The 21642-nt window shown below is 32.8% G+C and overlaps 1 protein-coding gene across 3 annotated transcripts; it reads right to left on the reverse strand.

The window, feature by feature from the left end:
• Window positions 1–212: 212 nt before the first annotated feature.
• Window positions 213–20761, reverse strand: LOC132734224 (beta-alanyl-dopamine/carcinine hydrolase-like). 3 transcript variants are annotated; one of them, XM_060720921.1, is made up of 9 exons: window positions 20660–20761; window positions 7891–8094; window positions 5730–5861; window positions 4968–5091; window positions 4428–4523; window positions 3063–3140; window positions 2122–2263; window positions 1735–1931; window positions 216–969 (listed from the first exon to the last, which is right to left on the reverse strand). In XM_060720921.1, exons 1-9 carry the CDS (start codon window positions 20705–20707, stop codon window positions 881–883), a joined length of 1110 nt encoding a protein of 369 aa, XP_060576904.1. In that variant the 5' UTR covers window positions 20708–20761; the 3' UTR covers window positions 216–880. The 3 variants fall into 3 exon arrangements, with proteins under 3 accessions (XP_060576906.1, XP_060576904.1, XP_060576903.1); XM_060720920.1 differs by lacking the exon at window positions 20660–20761 and adding an exon at window positions 10869–11316 and having other exon boundaries at window positions 221–969; XM_060720923.1 differs by lacking the exons at window positions 7891–8094; window positions 20660–20761 and adding an exon at window positions 10869–11318 and having other exon boundaries at window positions 213–969.
• Between the last annotated feature and the right edge of the window lie 881 nt (window positions 20762–21642).

A 21642-nucleotide genomic window follows, 5' to 3' on the forward strand; every position in this document is an offset into this window, starting at 1 on the left:
TCAGTCTGATTAAAATCAGCACCTTTTTAACGCTGCATGCAAGAAATAACTTAAGTAGATCTGAACTTTAGTCAGATTGATATCCCCAAACGATATGGATCACTTTTTTTCTTTTTGGAAACTCCACCATATAACAATTGCAGTCACTTTTCACATATCTTTTATGATACAGATATCATTTTTATTGACAAGACATGACATATTTAAATTTCTTATTGTGTGCTTACAATTCTAAAATTTTAAATGATACAATGTACAGTATTGTCGTTTCAGAAGCACCATTAAGGTATACACAAACATAAAATACATTAAATTTGAAAATCTTACGTACATCAACTGGAGCACTTAAAACGGAAAAAAATATATTAAAACGATAATAATAAAATATACTGAAAATTAAATTGAAAATTGATAATAAGTGCGATTCTTGGTCCTTGTTTAAGTAAAAAGCGTTACAACGCTTTACATTTTTAAGTCATTTTGCACAACAAAAATGATTATTCTGGAAAAAACAAAGAGCGAATGATATGAAATTTTGCACACAAGTGATAGTATAGATCACACAAGTGTTAGTAAAGATTTTCATTAAATGATAAGAAAAAAAATTCCGGTCCCGTCATGTAAAAAAATACCCAGTGAAGTCCCTATAAAACTGTTGATTACATTTCCTATATATCAGTGTATATTGTATTTACGACAGTACCCGACATGTTTATTAAACGACACATAATCACATATAATGCCGTGTTCCTTCTTAAAGTAAATAAAATACGCTGATGCTGTAAATCGTTGTGAATAAAATAAGTACTGTATATAAAACGTTTTCCTGAAATGAACTTTAAGCATAAACGGTATTTATGATAATATCAAAATCCTTTATTTATGGTACATTAAACAGATGTTTTGGCTGCGACTTTTCAGAAAAATTCGTGTACACTTCCATCGTCTTTGCTGATACATCGAAAATTCCTGCAACATAACACCACATGTCGTTATCGATATATATAATATACATGTACTACAGAATATAATTATGTACATAAGAGAAGATGATCAAATACTTATGTTTTATAATAAAAGACCCTTTTTTCGTTTCAAAAACATCACAGCACACCAAATAGCTATTTTGAATGGCAAACAAGTCAAATCGGCTCCAAGTCAAATCGGCCCCAAGTCGAACCGACCCCAAAATTAGTCAAATCGGCCTAAAAGTAAGTCAAATCGACCTCAGTACATTTTTTAAAAGTTAAATCCTCCATAAAATTAGTCAAATTGACCCAAAAATTAGTCAAATCGGCCTCGAAACAAGTTAAATTGCCCCTAGAATTACTGTTGTGAAACATCCTGTTTTGGATTTAAAAAATTCGCTTGAACATAAACGTAGCAATCAAAAAATAAGTCATTATAAAATTAAAACAGCTTGATGCTAGTGATTATCGTTATCAATGTACGTAATTTTGCACGTGTGCTATGATTGATGCTTGATGTCTATTTTTAATTACAATTAAACCTCTTATATAAATGTCGGTCTGCGTTTAAAAGTGAATAAAAGTGAGTTTTAAACATGAATTGTGCTAACAATCAGTGTAACTTCAATTCTAACACGACCCACATTTTCCCCTATTGAACATACATCTGAATCTGCATTATTTCTGTTTGGAAAGTATCATGATACAAATATTTGGTGTTGAACGTGCTTCTTTTGACGTTACAATAAACAAAATTTCCTCTAACCTGTTGCTCCAGTAGCAAGATAGTCGGGATGTTTTCCGTTTCGATATACCGGAAATTTCTTGTCCTGACGATTTGATACGGCATCAAGCAAATCCCGCTTTGAGCGTGTTTGCCCTCTATTCACATATTGTGAAATAATCGCCGCACGATGAATTGAGCTCTCCTCCGGGTGACATTCAAGTTTTAGATGTTGAAACCTGTAGAAATTGAAATAAAGACAAATAAAACTGCTAAAGCTGTCAAATGAAAAAATTGTAAGACTTAATGGCGTAGATCTAACTATAATGTAGGAATTTAAATTAAAGTATGTAATGGAAGGCACATACATGTGCTCCTATAAATAAAAAAAAACAACATTATAATATTCAGCTAAAAAAAGAGACATACATGTTGCAATGATGATAATACTCGGGTGGTTTATATACGGCAACCATAGTACCATTCGAAGTCCCCGCGACCTCGATTACAGTATTGACTACGTCATTTCCGGTTTGTTGAACATAATGGAAGCAATACGCCGTTGAGATACCTAAACAGGAAGTGTATACTCTTTTATCATATATATAAATTAGAATAATGCAATTGTTTAAATAGAAGGCTCCAAATGTATCAGTTTGTAAGATATTATTAGAAGCAAATATAGATTTCAGTTATAAATAGATCTTTCGTTGAGGTTCTCAGCCATTTCCGTCAAACTTAGGATAAGGACCTATAAACTATTCTTAACTTATGGTTAAGCATCTAGATTATAGAAAATGGTTGAAGAAGTTCTTGAATACTGACAAAATTTATTCTTTTGTCATCGATTTTTGCCCTGTGCAGAATGCGCATGCGCAGAATGCTACTTCCGTTTCTATGGAAATTCGTTAAACAAATAATACGTAAATGATGGGATGTGTTCATCACATTGGGTTATAGTCGATTTAACTCAAGTATATATATATATAGATATATATGTAAAAACTACATTATCTATTTTCTAATCCGTATGTGTTTTAAAAACAGAGAGTTCAAAAGGTATACCTTTTGACAATTTTCGGATTTGGTTATCGTATGCCAGTGTGTATTTCAAAATTTCGTCTGTTGTCGGACATATTTTCATTCATAATATTACCGAATTATACTTTGTTTTCGACAAATGTCAAATTAATACATTCGTTTCTTATTACAAAAATATTACACCTTCTGTTTTTGTTTGCATCAATGGCCAGATTGTAGAACTATTCTTAACTCCGAGATGATTATTAAACCTCGGCGAGGTGTTCCGAATGTTGTTGAAAATTAAGCTTGATGTATTGTGTAGAAAAAGAGAAAATTACGGAACAAACCTGGTTTCCGTTGTAATATTTGTACAGCTTGTGAGGGATCTTGAATATCCATTAATGATCGACACATGAACCTTCTAGCTGCAATAAAAAAAGTTTAATTCAGTATAATATAAAAGTATCATCCGAGAACATTTCAAGACTCCCTATTGTTTAACCTTTTGCTTTTTATTATCTTGTAAGTATATACTAGGATTTGTTCATCATATGCGCATATAGTTCAGTTGATTAGAATGTCTCGAAAAATAGCCAAGTGCTAACATTTTCCGTTTGATGAGAGAGGATCGGGTCGATCTTGAACCTGCTTTATATTTGGTGATTATTTTAAACATTACTGATACACATTCTTTTCTTTTTAATTGTCTTTTGATTGTTTTCTGTTTTTCATTTCTTATTTAAATAATCAAGCTTATTTCGATATATAACATCAATACGAAATCAACCATTCGATTATTTTAGCCGTGACAATGCAGCTGCCACACTGCCACATATGTATAGATTTACCATCATTCCAAATTTCAAAACAGAAAAAGTAGACAGACATCGTAGTATGGAATTAAAAAATGGAACTTGTTAGGCTCGAACCACATACCTAAAATTGCGTCTTACCAGTGAGCTTTATTGTCTTGTTATTTATTATTTAGAGTAAATGTTCCCCCAAGTCACTTTCATTATATTGTTACATTACATAAATGTATCATTCACCAAGAAATCTACTATATTGATACATTTTAACTTTAAATAGTAGATCATCATAAAATAAAAACAACATCCAAAAATATTGTACGATTACTACTCCATTTTATGAAGTCACGTTGACTGAAGACACATTTGAGCCGCGTCACGACAAAACCAACATAATGGGTTTGCGACCAGCATGGATCCAGACCAGCCTGCGCATCCGCGCAGTCTGATCAGGATCCATGCTGTTCGCTATCAGTTTCTCTACTTGTAATAGAGTTGGTAAGCGAACAGCATGGATCCTGATCAGACTGCGCGGATGCGCAGGCTGGTCTGGATCCATGCTGGTCGCAAATCCATTATGTTGGTTTTGTCGTGACGCGGCTCATTTTAATCGTACACACAGCAGAAGTCTTACTTTTTTAAATACTTAAAAAGCAATGAATTTCCGTGTACTTAATTTGGTAGTTAGTTTGTGAATGTACATCTATACAGTAGGGACTTACTCTTTGAATACTTAAAAAGCAATGAATTTCCGTGTATTAGATTTGGTAGATAGTTTGCCTTGTACATCTATACAGTAGAAGACTTAACTTTTTAAATACTTAAAAAGCAATGCATTTCCGTGTACTTAATTTGATAGTTAGTTTGTGAATGTACATCTTTTACAATATCAAAAGTAATTACGGATCCCATTCTTGTTGAGTCCCTTCTGATAAATGTTGTTAGCGCCCACCATAACACCGTATCTATTGAAATGAAACTTGCCTCCACTTATAACTCCTGCAAAAACAAATTTTACATATAATATAAACAAATAATGATATTGAAAGTTACCAAACTTTTCTTGTATCCGAATATTTGAGCAAAAATCAAACAAAATTCAATAAAACTACTTAACATTCATATATTTTTGAAATTTTCTACTCTTTTAGAACAGCCACAATAGCTTTGCTTGGCGGGTAGTTAATACAATTATAACATACATACTCGTATGTATAATGTAATATAATGTAATAAAAATGTGGCTTACTTACGCCATGATGTTTTTTCGACACAAAATCCGAAATTATGTAAACATTATGATAGAAGAAAGTCTGACTGTCGTATCTTTCATATTTAAGAATTTTCTTGCCGAAAATATGAGAAAACTGCATATCCTAAAAAAAAGCTACAAAATAAACCACTATGTAATACTAAAATAGCAATAAAAAGAATGTAACAAACCAGGTATATAGTAATCTGTCCAGTTTTCTAGAATACTTCCATTTTCTCCTTTTATTTCAACTGTCAACATTATTCCAAGATCTTTAGCTATGGGAACAATGTCTTCTGTATGAGCCAAATATACCTTCAATATATTATGTACAGGTGTTACTGAAATAAAAACTGACACGACACAGTTGCTCAATACTCGACATTATAAAATATTAGTGTTTTTCCTCCGTTTTTATCAATTGATAAGGCCTAAATTAAAAATTTTCTGACTGTCTACTTTATCATAAACTGTTTATCTGACCAGTCATACAATATATTTAAACGGATTTTTTCCCTTCTTAAAATCGTCTTACTATGACATAGATCTTAATTAGACTAGTGTGCTGCTCGAAGTACTTAATAAGATTTACGTGAACAATGTCCATTCCATTACCTGGTATAGGCCATTTTAGGATATTACTTCGGCAATACATAAAAGAAATGAGCCGCGTCACGACAAAACCAACATAATGGGTTTGCGACCAGCATGGATCCAGACCAGCCTGTGCATCCGCGCAGTCTGACCAGGACCCATGCTGTTCGCTATCAGTTTCTCTACTTGTTATACGGTTTGTAAGCGAACAGCATGGATCCTGATCAGACTGCGCAGATGCGCAGGCTGGTCTGAATCCATGCTGGTCGCAAACGCATTATGTTGGTTTTGTCGTGACGCGGCTCAAATAATGTATACATAGGAAGGAGATATTAATTTCAATACAATACATATCTCACCTTGTTTTCATCTGTTGTTATAGAAATGTTTGTACATCCATCATAAAAGGAAGCATACTGTACACCATGACTGCCATCAGGAATGTCTCCAAATATAGCCGCAAATTCGCACTCACAATTTAGTAGAAAAAGCTTGTAAAAATGAAAGAATGCAATAGTTTTACCTTTTTTAGCAATAGATATTCATTATTTCAAATAATGAGGACAAGACAACGCGTTCTTGACTAATTGATAATTAAGAGCATTCATACAAATAGAATCACGATTATTTATTCAAATAAAGCAGTGCAGTGAAAACCAAAATAAATAGGTAGAATAGGTTTTATCGAGTCTGTTTATAAGGGATAATGAAAAGTGTAACACATCTGCCGTCACTATTGCACTGGCAGAAGCAGTATTCAACCCTCAAAACTAATAGTATAAATTTTACAGCTACTACACCAGCATACCTGTTGCTGGGAGTATAAAAACATTCTGGAATAAGAGGGCCATGATGGCCCTGAAATCGCCCACCTGTATATAGGCCCCGTGACAGGGCCAATTTTAACCCAGGGGCTTTTAATTGAACAAACTTGGCAGACACACATAAGAAGCTGTTTCATGATAAATATCTAAGCTCAAGCTCTTTGGGATTTTTAAAAGAATTTTTTTTAATTGTTTACTATACACAGATAGGGAAAAACAATGACCCTCGGGCGGGGCCAATTTTGACCCATGGACTTTTATTTGAACAAACTTGGTAGATACTCACTAGAAGATAGTTCATGCTTAGTATCTTAACTCTAGCTCTTTGGGCTTTTTGAAAGTTTTTATTATACGCATATAAGGAAAATCAATGACCCCCGGGGCGGGCCAATTTTGTCCACAGGGTTTTTATTTGAACAAACTTGGTAGACACTGACAAGATGATGTTTCATGCCAAACATTTTAGCTCTTTCGGTTTTTAAATGAAGATATTTTAAGTTTTTTTGGTTGCCATGGCAACCAGAGTTCTGCATGGAATTAAATTCTTTGAACAATTTTTAAAGTTGACTACCAAAGGAACATTCCTGTGAAGTTACAATGAAATTGGCTCTGGGGTTTATGAGATTAAAAGTAAAAGTTTACGGACGGACGCCGGAGAAAAGCGATCACAAAAGCTCACCATGTCACTTTACGACAGGTGAGCTAAAAATGGTAGGATCCCTCGATAGGAACATTGCAGACTAAGTTTGACTACTGATATATAATGCAAAGTGCCGCTTCTCCACCTAGAGATAAAGTACTTGACAACTGCTGACGTGGCAAATGTTGACTACTGACTGATAAAGTTGCTGATTTAAAGGCACATTATGGCTCAGAAATTCGTATTTTTGCAATTATTTTGAAATACCAAGCATGTATTTGATAATGTTTTAATAATGGATTAAGAGCACGTTAGATATGCAACAACTGAAAGAAGTAAAGCTGGACATGAGGTGATGTTTTGTAAAGTTAGCAACATGTAAACAAAGTAGTATTTTGATTTCCATACAAAATACTAATGCACTAAATATACCATTTGGAAACAGAGAAAAAATATGCAATACAGTAGATAAGTTTATGTATTATAGCAAATGAGTATTTTTTGGAAACAGTGACAAGATAAAAAAGAAAATAGAAAATAAATAAATAAAGAGAAATAAAAAGATAGTATTTTTAAGACTTAGCGGGCCTTTAGAGTGGTTTCAACAGTTTAATGCACATCATGTCTCAGAATTGTTTTTCTATAGAAAGGGCAAACATGACTTTTATAACATATGAGTGATGATTTAAAACCATATTAGATTCTTAGCAATTGAATGAAATAGCGCTTAATGTGAAATTATTTGTCATAAAAGTAGCAAAATGGAAACAAAGTAAAGATACAAAATACCAATTTACAAAATCACTGTAACTATACTAATTGCAAATAAAGCAACATACGCAAAAGAAGATGCAGGTTATTGGTCAATGAGTAACTTTTTGGAAACTACAACATGACAGTCACAAAGAATAAAAGATTTGTTTGAGAAATAAGATATTACAAGCATTTCCAGGGCACGGTGGGCCTTTAAAATATTGCGCATTTAAAAACCCCATAGTTTTCTGATTTCAGAGAAAAACATTAACATAAGGTATATTTTCAATTATTTCTTCTTACATCGTTATAGTCAACTCCAGCACCATTCGCCACTCCCTTCAATTCCTCTAGATAATCTCTACAGTACGTCAATACAGTTTCCTTGAATAACTTCAGCACCTGTGCGCCCTCTGGTGTATTTGTGTATTCATCTATTTTCTTAAATAGTTCAGAACTTTTGAAGTCGTTGAGAATTTTCTTTACGGATGATTCTGTTTTCTTCCCCTGTAATCATTTCCAGTCATTTAAATTTAAAACAACACTGACACAATCGATAATGATATATAAATACTTGCTCTTTAATAACATTAAAAGTTATTTTTCCGTTACTGATATGGGAAACTAACTTTTTTTTAAACTTAAGCGGTTGCAAATCTTATAAAGAAATTCGAAATTTAAGTTACATTTTTGGTTAACTTTTTTCAAATTTTATGTTGTTATATATATTTTGTATGTCAATCAATCAATCAATCAATCAATCAATCAATCAATCAATCAATCAATCAATCAATCAATCAATCAATCAATCAATCAATCAATCAATCAATCAATCAATCAATCAATCAATCAATCAATCAATCAATCAATCAATCAAATCAAATCAATCTTTACTGATGTTCTTTAATTTTCAAGAATTTCTCTGTTATAGCTCGTTATAACAACTAGTATAGGTATGTTTTCATCATCAACAAATGTATTATTTCAGAAAATCATACGTATTATGGGAGAAATCAAAATAATGATGTTTTATGAATCAAAGTTGTCAAGAATTAAAACAAAAATATACATATAAAAGAAACGTATGACCTAAGTGGGATTTTCATTCGGCGTTCCCTTTCACCATCTTCACCATCATCATCAACAACAACAACATCATCATCACAGTCATAATAATCATCATCATCATCATCATCACCACCATCAAAGTCATAGTAATAAACACTTCCATCGTCATCACTTCGTCATCTTTTAATTCATCATCACCTCTTCATAATTATCACCTCTTCCACCACCATCATCATCATCATCATCATCATCATCAATAATTAATAATGTTGATGATGTAATGACGATGATTACGATGATTTGCTGATAACGATTATTATGATCATCGTATCAATGATGAAAATGACGAAGACTGTGATGATGATGATTATTATTGTTTTGATTCTTTACTGGTGATAATGATGATGACTTGATGGTAATGTTCTGTAAATGATGATGATGATGATGGTGATGATGATGATGATGTACTAATGATAATGATGATGATAATTATGTTCTAGTGATGATAGATATGCAGACGCATTAATGATGCTGCATCTTATGATGGTATACTGTTATTGATGATAATAATGATAATAATGTAATGGTGATGAAAATGATGATGATGTACTGATATTTATGATCATGTTGATGATTATGTACTGATAATAATGTTGATGTATACTGATTATGATGTTGATGATGATCATAATGATAATAATAATGATGATGATGATGATGATGATGATCTTGTAATGTAGATAATGTTGATGATGACGTTTATGATGTGCTGATGATTACCCCCTGTTGTTGGGAGCTATATTCGTTGCAACTGTCGAATAGAGTTCCCCGGAGAGCTATATACGTTGAGAAACATAATTATGCAATACGCAATATATGTATGTTCATATGAATGGTTTAGTGACATCGATTTGGTCTTAATATGCCTGTTTAAACAGTTAAGGGTCACGATCAATTTTCTTTTGACAATTCTAAACTTGCGAAATAAAGATAGAAAAATTCGTGTGAAGGCGATGTTAGAATAAAATAAACATAAGATAAACATGGGTGGCAGCGTATCAATAACATACTCGTATAATGAAATAGACAGTTCATAATTTTTATCGAAAAAAAGGTGTACATCAATTTTATAGCATGAGGTATATATAAAATCAAAAAAGTAATACAACTGCACTTATTTTATCATATAAAAGGGTGCCATTAATTTCATTTCTATAATGAAAAAGTTCTTCTTGGTCGAGCAACTAGGTTAGAAATAACATATAACATGTGGCAATTAGGATCTTTATTTAAGCCCGTACCTAAAGTGTACGGAGATATTCATCTTTAAAAATGAATGATTTTTTTGAAGAAAAAATCTACCAAAAACTGCTTGTAATGGTATATGCACGAACTCATTTTAAAAAGGTGTTACGGCACATTTATTCTGTTCACTATTCACGTGATTTAATTCAGACATTCTATGTAACAACACGACCGTAAGATTATGACAACATCATGTTTTTACTGTTTATACATATATTTTTAATATTTCATCGGATATACTTAATACTATTAGTGCATTATAAATGTCATTACAATCTTAGATTGGAGTAAAAGATTAAGATTATTAAAATGTATAACTTTAAGAACAATTATATATAGGTTTCGATGTTTCGCAGTGAATTTAAGAATTTAATGAAAATAAAAATATTATAAAAAGTTGCAAAGTACAATAACTAGTATTAAAAGTACAAAGGTTAATCACTCTAAAATTATGCAAAAGAAAGTATACTTCTTGGACAATGATTTTTTCCTGAATGAGATGTGTCAATCTTTTATATGATATGTTTAATACTTCTTCAGTTTTGCTTTGGACGAGATTTAAATAGGAAAAAAACAAAGGGCAATAAATCCAAAAGTGCGATTCTCGTTATTAAGATCAATCAAGCAGTACATTTTGAAATTTGTAGTATCATGTATGAGAAATACTGAAAATGTTCTGTAAGCAATGGTAAAATTAAATAATTCATGTAATAAAGCGCTAGCGGACATTTTTCTCTAAAAATGAAAGTAAATTAAAGACAAATGGCTGTGAAGAAATGAATTGGAGGAAACAAAGTCCAAACAATTGAATTATTTAGGTCTTATGATGGAAAGAAAAAATAAAGGGAAATGCCTGACAATTTTTTTTCTACCCGAGCTTATAAGTTTGTAATATAAAAAGTTCTTACCAGTTTTGTACCAACTTCGTAGTAACTCCCAACAATTGTGATATGATCTGCCATGTTAAATAATAAATGTTCGTAGAAAACAAGTCCACGGCCAACTTAAAGTGTATAATCCAAGAGCACTCAGTGTCGATTTATTGAACGCGTTCTTCACCTCGGATGTTTAAGTATCATATTTTAAATGCACACAATATTCCCAACAGCGTCACATATGTTCCTGCATACTAAGTACATAATATAATAAATATATAACATCATATAAAATAGGATAGCTTCAGATGAACATATCTCCCAAAGTGTTAGTCCAGCATTTATATATTGCTGTAAAATCAGTCATATACCAATCATATTCGTCTATAACTTCGGCAAAGTACGTTAGGTTTCGTGTCATTTAAAATAACACAGTTAACAAGAGCAACAATTGAAATTGTAAACTCTTCACTTTCGGAACCGATATTAGATGGTAGTAAAACTAATTACACTTAAATTATCTGCTTCATAAGGTATTACGTTATATAATACCGTTATACGCCAACTACCGTTTCGTCTTTGGACATGCTAAAAATATTACTGCAAATTCCGTATTATATGCGGAGCTGGAAATTCATATGGATCTTAAAATTAAGAAAAAATATAAGTGAATAACCGCTGATCCGGATGTACGCTTTAACACCATATGTGAAAGAGAAAATTTTTCAATTCTTAACCTTTTAAACATTCAAGCAAAAAGTGTTTTTTTTGTTTGTTATTTTTTTTTTAAATCAAAATGTTATTCGACCTTCCTGATTTTCCTTCTATATATACCCTGAAATAGTCTTTCTTATGTGGAATCTGGTGTTTCCAAAACATGCAATGTGTATGAAGAAAATGTCATTAAACGGACTGAAAATAGTTTTTACGAAATTTTACCAGCGAACAATGCTTAACATGCAAACAAACCCTTATTGAAATTGTATCTATATTTGGCTCCAAACGAAGGAATTGCCGGTCAAAATCTATTCGAGCTCCATATATGAGGTCATAAGAGGTCCATAGGTGCATGGTAACATAAAACATTAACATAATTATGGATGAATTTCATAACGCTATCTTTGTTTTATTCTTTTGTGTGTCAATCTGTAATTAAAGTTTATATCCGAAATAGACAGATTTTCCAAAGTTGAGTTTGAATAATATCATCCTTAAAGAAAGAGATAAAAGACATTCAGCATACTAAAGTATTGTGGGAAGTCCATGTTTATTTTGAACGTACATGTTCTATATCGTCACTTATGCCGACGTAGAGTTGATAACTTTTAAGATTATTTACAATTATTCCACACATAAGTACAATATTAGTTTTTGGCCAAAGAGTACTTTAATTTGTGCAAGGCAGACTGAAGGACAGCTAAATCTCCTTCCGCAGTGAACATGAATGTGTACTTCTTGCCCTTTTACCAGTCACGACCTTGATGTTATGCCATGCATATCATAAGCACATAGTCTAATGATGGTGATTATTTGTGCCATGTTATTTAAAATCTTCCATAAATTAAAATTAAAGTTATGAAGAACATATAACCTTGACCTTGGGGGTAGCAGCCTGGATGTTGAGCTCTGCAGATTGTGTCATGAGCGGACACGAAAGTGTTACCGACGGACAGACGAACGGACGGACAGAAGGACGGATTGATAGACGGAGGCCATTCCTATAATCCCATTTCCGCTACGCGGAAGGGGATTAAAAATATTCAATAAATATCATACAAAAAATGAAAACACAATATCGACTAGAATAACACGTTACTTTTTTCAGCTCACCAATGTCAATATAAACCACTACGAATAAAAGTATATCTTATCGATACGTTGGTATATGATTATAAACACTTATAGTTATGGAACAATTATATCAACATCATAAATAGGTTGAAGTTCATGATTCTTTACTTACCATTTTCATAACAATATTGATTTTATTTTCGTTTTTCACACGAGAGAAGATTATTTCCTTCGTGGAGTCTTGAATTAATAAATACATATGAATTTTAATAATGCTATGGGTACGATAGTTTTAACTTTCATTTGCCAGCCGTTTAATAATATTACAGTTTGGCTGTCCAAGTTAAGTTTCCTCAGAGGAAAGTTATTTATTATAAAAATTATTTATACGAGTGGTACTCGCTCTGCGGCAATATCTTTATATACTCGGAATTTTAAGTATTTCCAGTGCTGGCATCAGATAGTTAGCCTATTGATGTAGTAATATCTAATTATCAAACAAATTGAATTTACTCATGGTCTTTCAGTCAAAGCTACGAAACCTTAACTAATTCTCTTTAGATTGCTATTTTATGTTTATAAGGAAGTGATCCGTAGTTTTGTAGATGGTTTTTCTATATCACCTATGGATCTCTCCGGCACATATGAAGCTCGACTTGCTCACCTATGGATCTCTCCAGCACATATGAAACTCGACTAGAATTTTGGACTTGCTATTCCTTTATTTTGAGCCCAATCACAATAACTGTTTTAATAAAGGTTTCTTTCGGAGGTAAAATTTCGTAAAACCTCTGTATTTTGAGTCTGTTTAGTGACATTTCCTTCGTACGCATTGCATTTTTGGACACACTAGAACGGAAAGAATATCTTGTCGAAGACTGCATAAAAATGCAAAACAAAAATAAGTATCCATAGAGGCAAGTTTATCTTTCAATGTTCTCATAAATAGCTTTGAAATTTACACGAGTGTTAAAAAAAGTTGAAAACTTACCCTGTAATTGACCTATTTTCTCTTTCACATAGTGCACATTTGGATCAGCGGAAATTTACTCTTATATTTTTTTATCTGTTTTACAAACGAGCTTTTGTAGTGGGAAATTACTCCAACCAAAAGAACAAACTGCTCACCCCGCCTTTAGTTTTAACTTAAATACACAAAGTGAAAAAGTATGTGAACTTTACTTGAGCTATTTATTTACGGAAAATCCTAAAACTTAAAATGCAAGTACGATTCCTTTAAAGCACCATTTGATGCAGAATAAAATATCCTTTTATCACAATGTATCCATTGTATCATTGTAAAACGAAATTACTTATTTCGTATTTTTGTTGTTGTTTTTTTACACCAACTTCATCATGTAAATATATATATATATATTAAGTTTATGTTATGAACATGATAGCGATATAAAAGGGTAGGTCACAGGTATTATTCAGGTATAACAGCAGGTGTCTCAATACACGTATTAAATCAATTTTAATATTTATTCAAATGAAATGGATCATTTCTGCCAGCCTATTCTCTATAACACAAGTTTATTGCATAAATCTAACGATGCAAAAGTTTACTGCAAAGCAAACCATGGCTTATAAAATTGGTCCTATATCTATATGGGAGCAAACTTTATAGCAACTCCATTTATGTTTTTTTACATGATGGGGTCATTTCTTTACCGTTGCAAAGCTTTTCGCTCAAATTGGGCTAAAAAAAACGGCACAGAAATCAATATTCAATTAAATTTTTAGTTTATTTATTATCCTTTGCTGAGTTTACCAATAAAGTGCTTCGCATCATCTATTAGAATTTCAAACTTTATGTTTTAGGATCTTCGACCGCAGTGAAGCTTCTTTAACATTTCTGTTCACCTCTGAGACATCAAAACAAACATTAAATACTAAAGTTAAAAAAAGTACTGACTTGAATAAATACTTACTATTCAAGGTACCAATAAACAAAATATAACAAATTTTAATTTGTCTAGAAAGGTAAGTGTGTAGCTACAAATAAAAAAAAAATGAGAAAAAATTAAACCACAGGAGATTGACATTCTATCAAGAATTGAAAAATATAAGCAAATAATTAAAATACCCCTCTATACTATAAATAAACACAAGGATTGCAACGCCTTTTTGCACATTCGATACACATTTTATCTAATTTCACACGTGGAAAATCAATGTCAACAAACAAGTTTAGCAATTTCGATACACAATACAAAATTATACCTTTTACAACCGCTGATATTCTAAATCAAAGCATTGCATAAAAATAAATTGGCAATATTTATTCAAATGTCAACAAATAATTTTGTCATGGATTGCCAGTGTGAATTGAGTGTGCAAAAGTCGTTGCATTCCTTGTGTTTATTTATATTAGAGGGGTATATTTGCCGTGATATTTTAATTATCAGTCCTACACATTAACCCTTCCAGCCTGCTGAATCTCTTATCAGCTAGTAAACAAGTTAAATGTTGATGCTGCACATCAAAGACGCCGCCAAATTATGTGAACAGTCACAGGTAATGCACAAAATCAGCCTTGAAAATCGTTCTCTATTACATTTGAATATCCGAAGCACTAGTCAATTTTATCTCCATGTTCTTGGTATGTGCTCGTTGTTTAATAATAACGTTGCATATTTTTGTGAAAAAGTAGAACCTAATGCATAAATTTCCAAGAAATGTTTGTCTGAACATTGCGACAAATATTGACAGGTTTTGTCGAAGCAAAATAAATTGGATAACAAGTAAAATTGAAATGACGATTGGTAGATCTATACTTAAAATAAATTCAAGACAAAGACAGAGGTAAAAATATCTTCGTTGCCCCGAGAATATGTCCATTTAAATATTTGTGCGAATTGCATTATGTTCGAATGATTTGAGGCCGAACTGTTCTGTTATTTTACAAATAGCCAAAATATGTCTGTAATATCAAATGATAGTTATGAATAAATTGTTAAATATAATCAATTCTTAGTTACGTATTCTTTTCTTATTTCTTATGTCTAAAAGACACAATATTGCATATATTTGCCTCACGGGTCTGTGAGCTAAGTGTACTTTAGAGAACCGCCTCTCTGATAGTAGGCGTGGTTTAGGCTTTATGATTCGTCCTAATGTTGCAGGGAAGTGATATTGATCATATTGTCCTGGTTCCCTTCCCTCCGTCAACGAAGACTCAATGCTAGCATACAGAGTAAGTATAATATTAAATTTGGTGTCAATTTAAGGCGCAGCCGTACTTCAATAGAGGCGGAGCAAATGAAGTGAGTGACACTGCCTCAGTCGTTACCTCTCTCAACTACGGTCGAGTATAGACTGGATCATTGGCGCGTTATATATTAGGTAAATAAAAGTAGATATTGATAAAAAGAATATGACATTCAGACATGACACTATCACTTCAGTTAAACTTTAATTTTAATTCCTTATAGCTCAGTGTCATATTGTATATCAGGAAAGCTATTTTTATTAGAAAATTTTAAAACGGTGTGATTTTGTTAAAACATAAAAAAATACACAAAATCAAGTCTAAAATTTTCCCCATTGCTGTATAGACGAACGCATATCTACTAGACGCCGGTGTCTAATCACTATTAACTGTATATCGTCCATTAACACGTCCACTGAGTTGAGAGTTTTGTCATCACTTATAATTATTGGTCCTCTGTATTCATATCTAATGGCTCTAACATTGAAGGATCAGGTTTCTGTAGATGTAGTTTTTCATTAGTTTTCGTTATATATTTATCTCCAGCTTCTTGCAACGTGATAGGATCATAAAACGTTCAAGGGTGCTGCTATCAGTGATACTGTGACAAGCCGCTTTTTTCATGAAGAAACCAGTGCTGATAGTGAAAATTGTGATTGACATATTTTAATTAGCCAGGTCAGGTGTTTCTAAAAAGGCTGATAACACTGTAGCAATGTGAGGATACATTCAAATTTATTACATATATAATACACGTGGAGCTCAGCTCGCAGAGACAAATGAGTACACAGTAACTTTTTGATATTCTTTTAACTCTAAGAAAAATGTCAATTATTAATTGCTGACTGTTTATATTTTATAGAAAAAGTAAGCAAAACATTACTTTGTTTCATATGACAGGAATGATCGAATTGCATAAGCAATCCTAAGTATTGTTGAAAACTCATTGTTTTACATGCCAGATTAAGTAATTGGACCCCATCTTTGTCTGTACGTGACTGCTGGGGAAAAACAATGTTATGCTTAATTAAAGAGGTGACACTTTCTATATTTTTATCTGATATCGAGTTGTAAGAGCCGATTTGCAGTTATATGGGTAAGAGTTTGATAAGACTCCCTACGGTCGTCTTAATACAAACTCTACCCATACTAAGACGACCGTAAAAGTCTTATCGAACTCTTAGTAGTTAAGAAAAATGTTAACTACTGCGTTAGAATCCATGAAAAATACTCAAGTTTTTTCAGCTTTTTATAACAAAAAGATATATATCCACAATGATATTTGAACTACATGAACAAACGAAATAATCTAATTATATTGCAGGTAACTTAATACATTTGTTTACAACCTTACTGCATAACTGTGTGCCATTGCAATGAATAGTTATTATTATAATCGTAAAACGAAATCGACCTACTTCTTTTAAACGATATAGTAAGTGTTTGTTTTTCAGTTTGTTTTGATCTATTTATTTGTGTGCTTATCTAGCCATGAACTTGCAAATAACTGAAATGTGATCAACAACATTCATTCATGTGCAGTAACTTGATATTATGGTATTTTGTCTAATCATTAGGCCATGTTGTCGTGATACTAGAATTCTTATTTGTTTACACAGATGTTGTTAACACAGACTTGAATATTAAACGTTCAAAAAATTAGTCCAATTGTAAATGTTGGTACAAAAAGAAAAGCTCTATATTAAAAGCTGCATGCCTCCACATGAGTCAAAATTTGTTAATAAAATCAAGCTTGAGAAATATGTACTACGATTTTAGATAAAGTAAAATGATTCAAGATTCAAGTAATATTTTAATGTTTTGTGCAGTTAATGACTGGTTTTTGAGAATTTACAACTATAATTCTACTGCGTTACTGACGCAGCAATTGGGCTATTTATGCATATTTTGACCACATTTTTTGGTAATTTACATGGGTTGTAAGTGTCATTGATAATATGTATATTGTTTCCGAATGGTTATTTCTCATTACTATACATTCAAACTTTTCATGAAAGTTAGCGTGAATCTGGTGGCGTGCTGCTTTATCATTTTCGTCACTTGAAGTCGGATTGTACAACTTTTTCACAGAAATGATCACCATATTGAGACGACGTGTCGCACGCAAAAATTTGGGTCGCTACCTTAAAGGTCAAGGTCACAGGTCACAGCATGACCTTGCAGCAAAATCGTGTCCGGCCCATAACTTATTAACGGATTTTACAACTATTTCACAGAAATGTTCACCATATTGAGACGACGTGTCACGCGCAAATTTGTGTTGTTTCCTTGAAGGTCAAGTTCACAGCATGACTTGCAGCATCACCCGGTTCAACCGGCTCTTGTTACATAATACTTTGCAATTAAACAGAACTATATAATTAACAACATACATTTAAATTTTTTACAACTGTTTTTATTACATGTATTAACAACTGAAACCTACAGACGAACCACTACCGTGCATTGAGCTGAGCGACGTTCGAATAGTGGCGGGCGGCACGGTGGCATAGAGGTGACATTTGCAGTTTTATTTTATCTCGTGGCCACGACTTATTATCTTAAGGCCTCAAGATATTATCTCGTGGCCACGACTTATTATCTCGTGGCCACGACTTATATTATCTTGTGAACACGACTTATTATCTTGTGGCCACGAGTTATTATCTTGTGGCCACGACTTATTATCTTGTGGCCTCGACTTATTATCTCGTGACCTCAAGATATATATTATCTTGTGGCCACGACTTATTATCTTGTGGCCTCGACTTATTATCTCGTGACCTCAAGATATATATTATCTTGTGGCCACGACTTATTATATCGTGACCACGAGTTATTATCTGGTAGCCACGACTTATTTAAGCCATTGAAAATGGTCGTTTTATCTTCACACTGGCATTAACTTGCACAGGAGGGGCGAGTCAAAACGCACCATCGTAGATTCACTTAAGTACTTTTCAGTAGCAGTAGTAGCAGTTGCCTACGCATTTACCCAGAGACATGCAGAATTTCAGGAAGGGCTTATCAGCTAGTATATCACTATAAACTGTATATATTATATCCCATTAACACATCAACTGAGTAGAGTCTTGTCATCACTAATTGGCCCTCTTTAGTCTAACGTTGGAGGATCATTTTTCTGTAGAATATACACTTACTTTTATAAGTGATAATCACTAGAAGGAAGTAAGCAATAGCAGTGAGCAGAGACATTAACAGAATTATAAAACGTGAAATAGGCAGTAGCAGTGTGGCCACCAGTAGCATGTAGCAATAGCAATCAAAGAGGAGAACATATGTCATTGAAACATGTATTCGTCAGTTTTTATAAAAAAAAGAAAAAGAAAGAGACTCAGAAAACACGTCAGATTAAGTCATTTATCACTTTGACATCTTAATATATCTTCAATAATAACTATCTAGATACAAATCTCTAACGGGACTCGAATCCACAGGAAAAGGAGCGAGGGATTTGAATCAGTGACCTTAACCGCTTCTATTTCTTAATTAAATTATTTAAAGAAATACTGTGCTCATCCTTTAGTAAACTATTTTAAACACAGAAATTTATTTAAATCTATTAAATTTTAACTTCATGTGTCTAGCTTGAATAAAAGAATCAATATATTATCCTATTACAGGTCAAATAAAGTGAAAAAATGACACTATATATTCATGGTGACATTTCTACTTCATGTGAAGTCAAAACATGTTTACCATATGTTTACAAAGAGACTGTGTAACTATTATCAGTATTTTCTAGTATCATATTTAAGAATAGTATATATTTAAAGAAGAATGAAAGAAACACCTTGCCATACAAAAAAGATTTAAGAGGTACAATAATAATTATAAAACGTTCTCCTTATTCACCACCGCAGCGTTTGACCCGCCGCCCCTGTGAAAGCTATGACCAATGTGATATTAACTTTCGTTCAAGATGAAACGACCATTTTCGTTGGCTTAATTAAGTCGTGGCCACAAGATAATAACTCGTGGCCGCGAGATAATAAGTCGTGGCCTCAAGATAATAAGTCGTGGCCACGAGATAATAAGTCGTGGCCACAAGATAATAACTCGTGGCCACGAGATAATATCTTAAGCCTCAAGATAATAAGTCGTGGCCATGAGATAATAAGTCGTGGCCACGAGATAATATCTTGAGGTCACGAGATAATAAGTCGAGGCCACAAGATAATAAGTCGTGGCCACAGGATAATAACTCGTGGCCACGAGATAATAAGTCGAGGTCACGAGATAATAAGTCGCTGCCACGAGATAATATCTTGAGGCCACGAGATAATAAGTCGAGGCCACAAGATAATAAGTCGAGGCCATAAGATAATAACTCGTGGCCACGAGATAATATCTTGAGGCCACAAGATAATAAGTCGTGGCCACGAGATAATAAGTCGGGGCCACGAGATAATATCTTGAGGCCTCAAGATAATAAGTCGCGGCCACGAGATAATATAAAACGGCAAATGTCACCTCTATGCCACCGTAGAAATACCCGATGACATCGACAGGGGTCCAGTTCATTTCATACTTGCGCATGCACATGATTTCAGCGGTTAAATTAAACAGTTGCAAATATGGAATTAGTATTTATAGAAGGTTTTAGGTAATAACATAAAATAATCTCCCTTTCATTAACATGAACACAATAACTATCATGTCAACAGTTTGCTCTCGCATTTTTTAAATAAGACATATTTTCATACTAATACGTGCAAACAGCACAATAGATATATATTTCAGTAGACGTCATCTATTTTTATTTACGATAAATGAAATATCAAACTTGAACTCTTACCTTAATATTGCGAGGTCGACATGTTTTGTGCCAAGGAAATGCATGCATTTAGCTGCATAAAAAATATCCTTAACACGTTAAAGCATTGAATTTCAACCGAATTATGCTATTGTTGACGAGTTATGTCTTTTAAAAAGCAATTTAAATTCACCACTCTTTCTACATATTGCTAACCATTACGTCACGCGCATTGAATTAGTTTACGTTTGACAGTAGCATAGCGGGCACTTTTGAAGAAAAAAATGTGCAGTGAAATTAAGTTAAAACGCATGTGACATTTCATATGGGATAATCGTTATAAAATAACTGGAATAACAGTTGCTCGAAGTCCGTGTCGGGGAATACGCTTAGTTATATATCATGCATATTTTTTTGCTCCGCGCCCACAGGCGCGGAGCTATTTGTGTTTACTATTTTTTTTTGTCCGTGGGCCCGGATTTGATCAATTAATCCCTTCGATTTACAGCTAAAAGAAAATCCGCATTCAAGAACTCCTTTCGATTTCTATATTGGTTTCCCCTTCGGTGATTTGCAGCATGTCATATTAATCAATGAGAACCGGAAAGCAGTCTGCTGTACATGAATTCGAAAGCTATAAATAGCTATATTTGTTCTGATTTTTGACACTTAGGTTATAAGTTTGTTATTTATAAGACTTTAATAATTTTGCTTTTGATAATTATTCTTAATTTATATTTATGAAATTAAATGTTTAATAATAACATGTTGATATATTGGTTGTTTTGAAATAATTAAACTTTAGTATATAATGTTACATTTCATTGGCGTCATTCGCGAAGCTTATCACTTAGTGCTTTAAGGCATGACTGAAATGACCGGGTGTCCTGCATTTCGAGGCCGCCCTCATTAAGCATAGGCTATAGATAGATAGCATCATTGATACCAATAGAAACATTGATCTGCAGTTTGAACATGAAGTGTAATGTTTTTTTATAAATGGTTCAAAAGCAATTCATCAAAAA

The sequence above is a fragment of the Ruditapes philippinarum genome, unplaced genomic scaffold, assembly GCF_026571515.1.
Source record: "Ruditapes philippinarum isolate M1 unplaced genomic scaffold, ASM2657151v2 ctg723_1_1_1_1, whole genome shotgun sequence".
NCBI lineage: Eukaryota > Metazoa > Mollusca > Bivalvia > Venerida > Veneridae > Ruditapes > Ruditapes philippinarum.

Coding starts and splice junctions, on each gene's coding strand:
- LOC132734224 (XM_060720920.1), bottom strand. CDS start 10,922: ATGGCAGATCATATCACAATTGTTGGGAGTTACTACGAAGTTGGTACA. Junction 8,095..10,868: donor ACGAAGTTGGTACAAAACTG/GTAAGAACTTTT, acceptor AAATGATTACAG/GGGAAGAAAACAGAATCATC. Junction 970..1,734: donor TCTTGCTACTGGAGCAACAG/GTTAGAGGAAAT, acceptor GTTATGTTGCAG/GAATTTTCGATGTATCAGCA.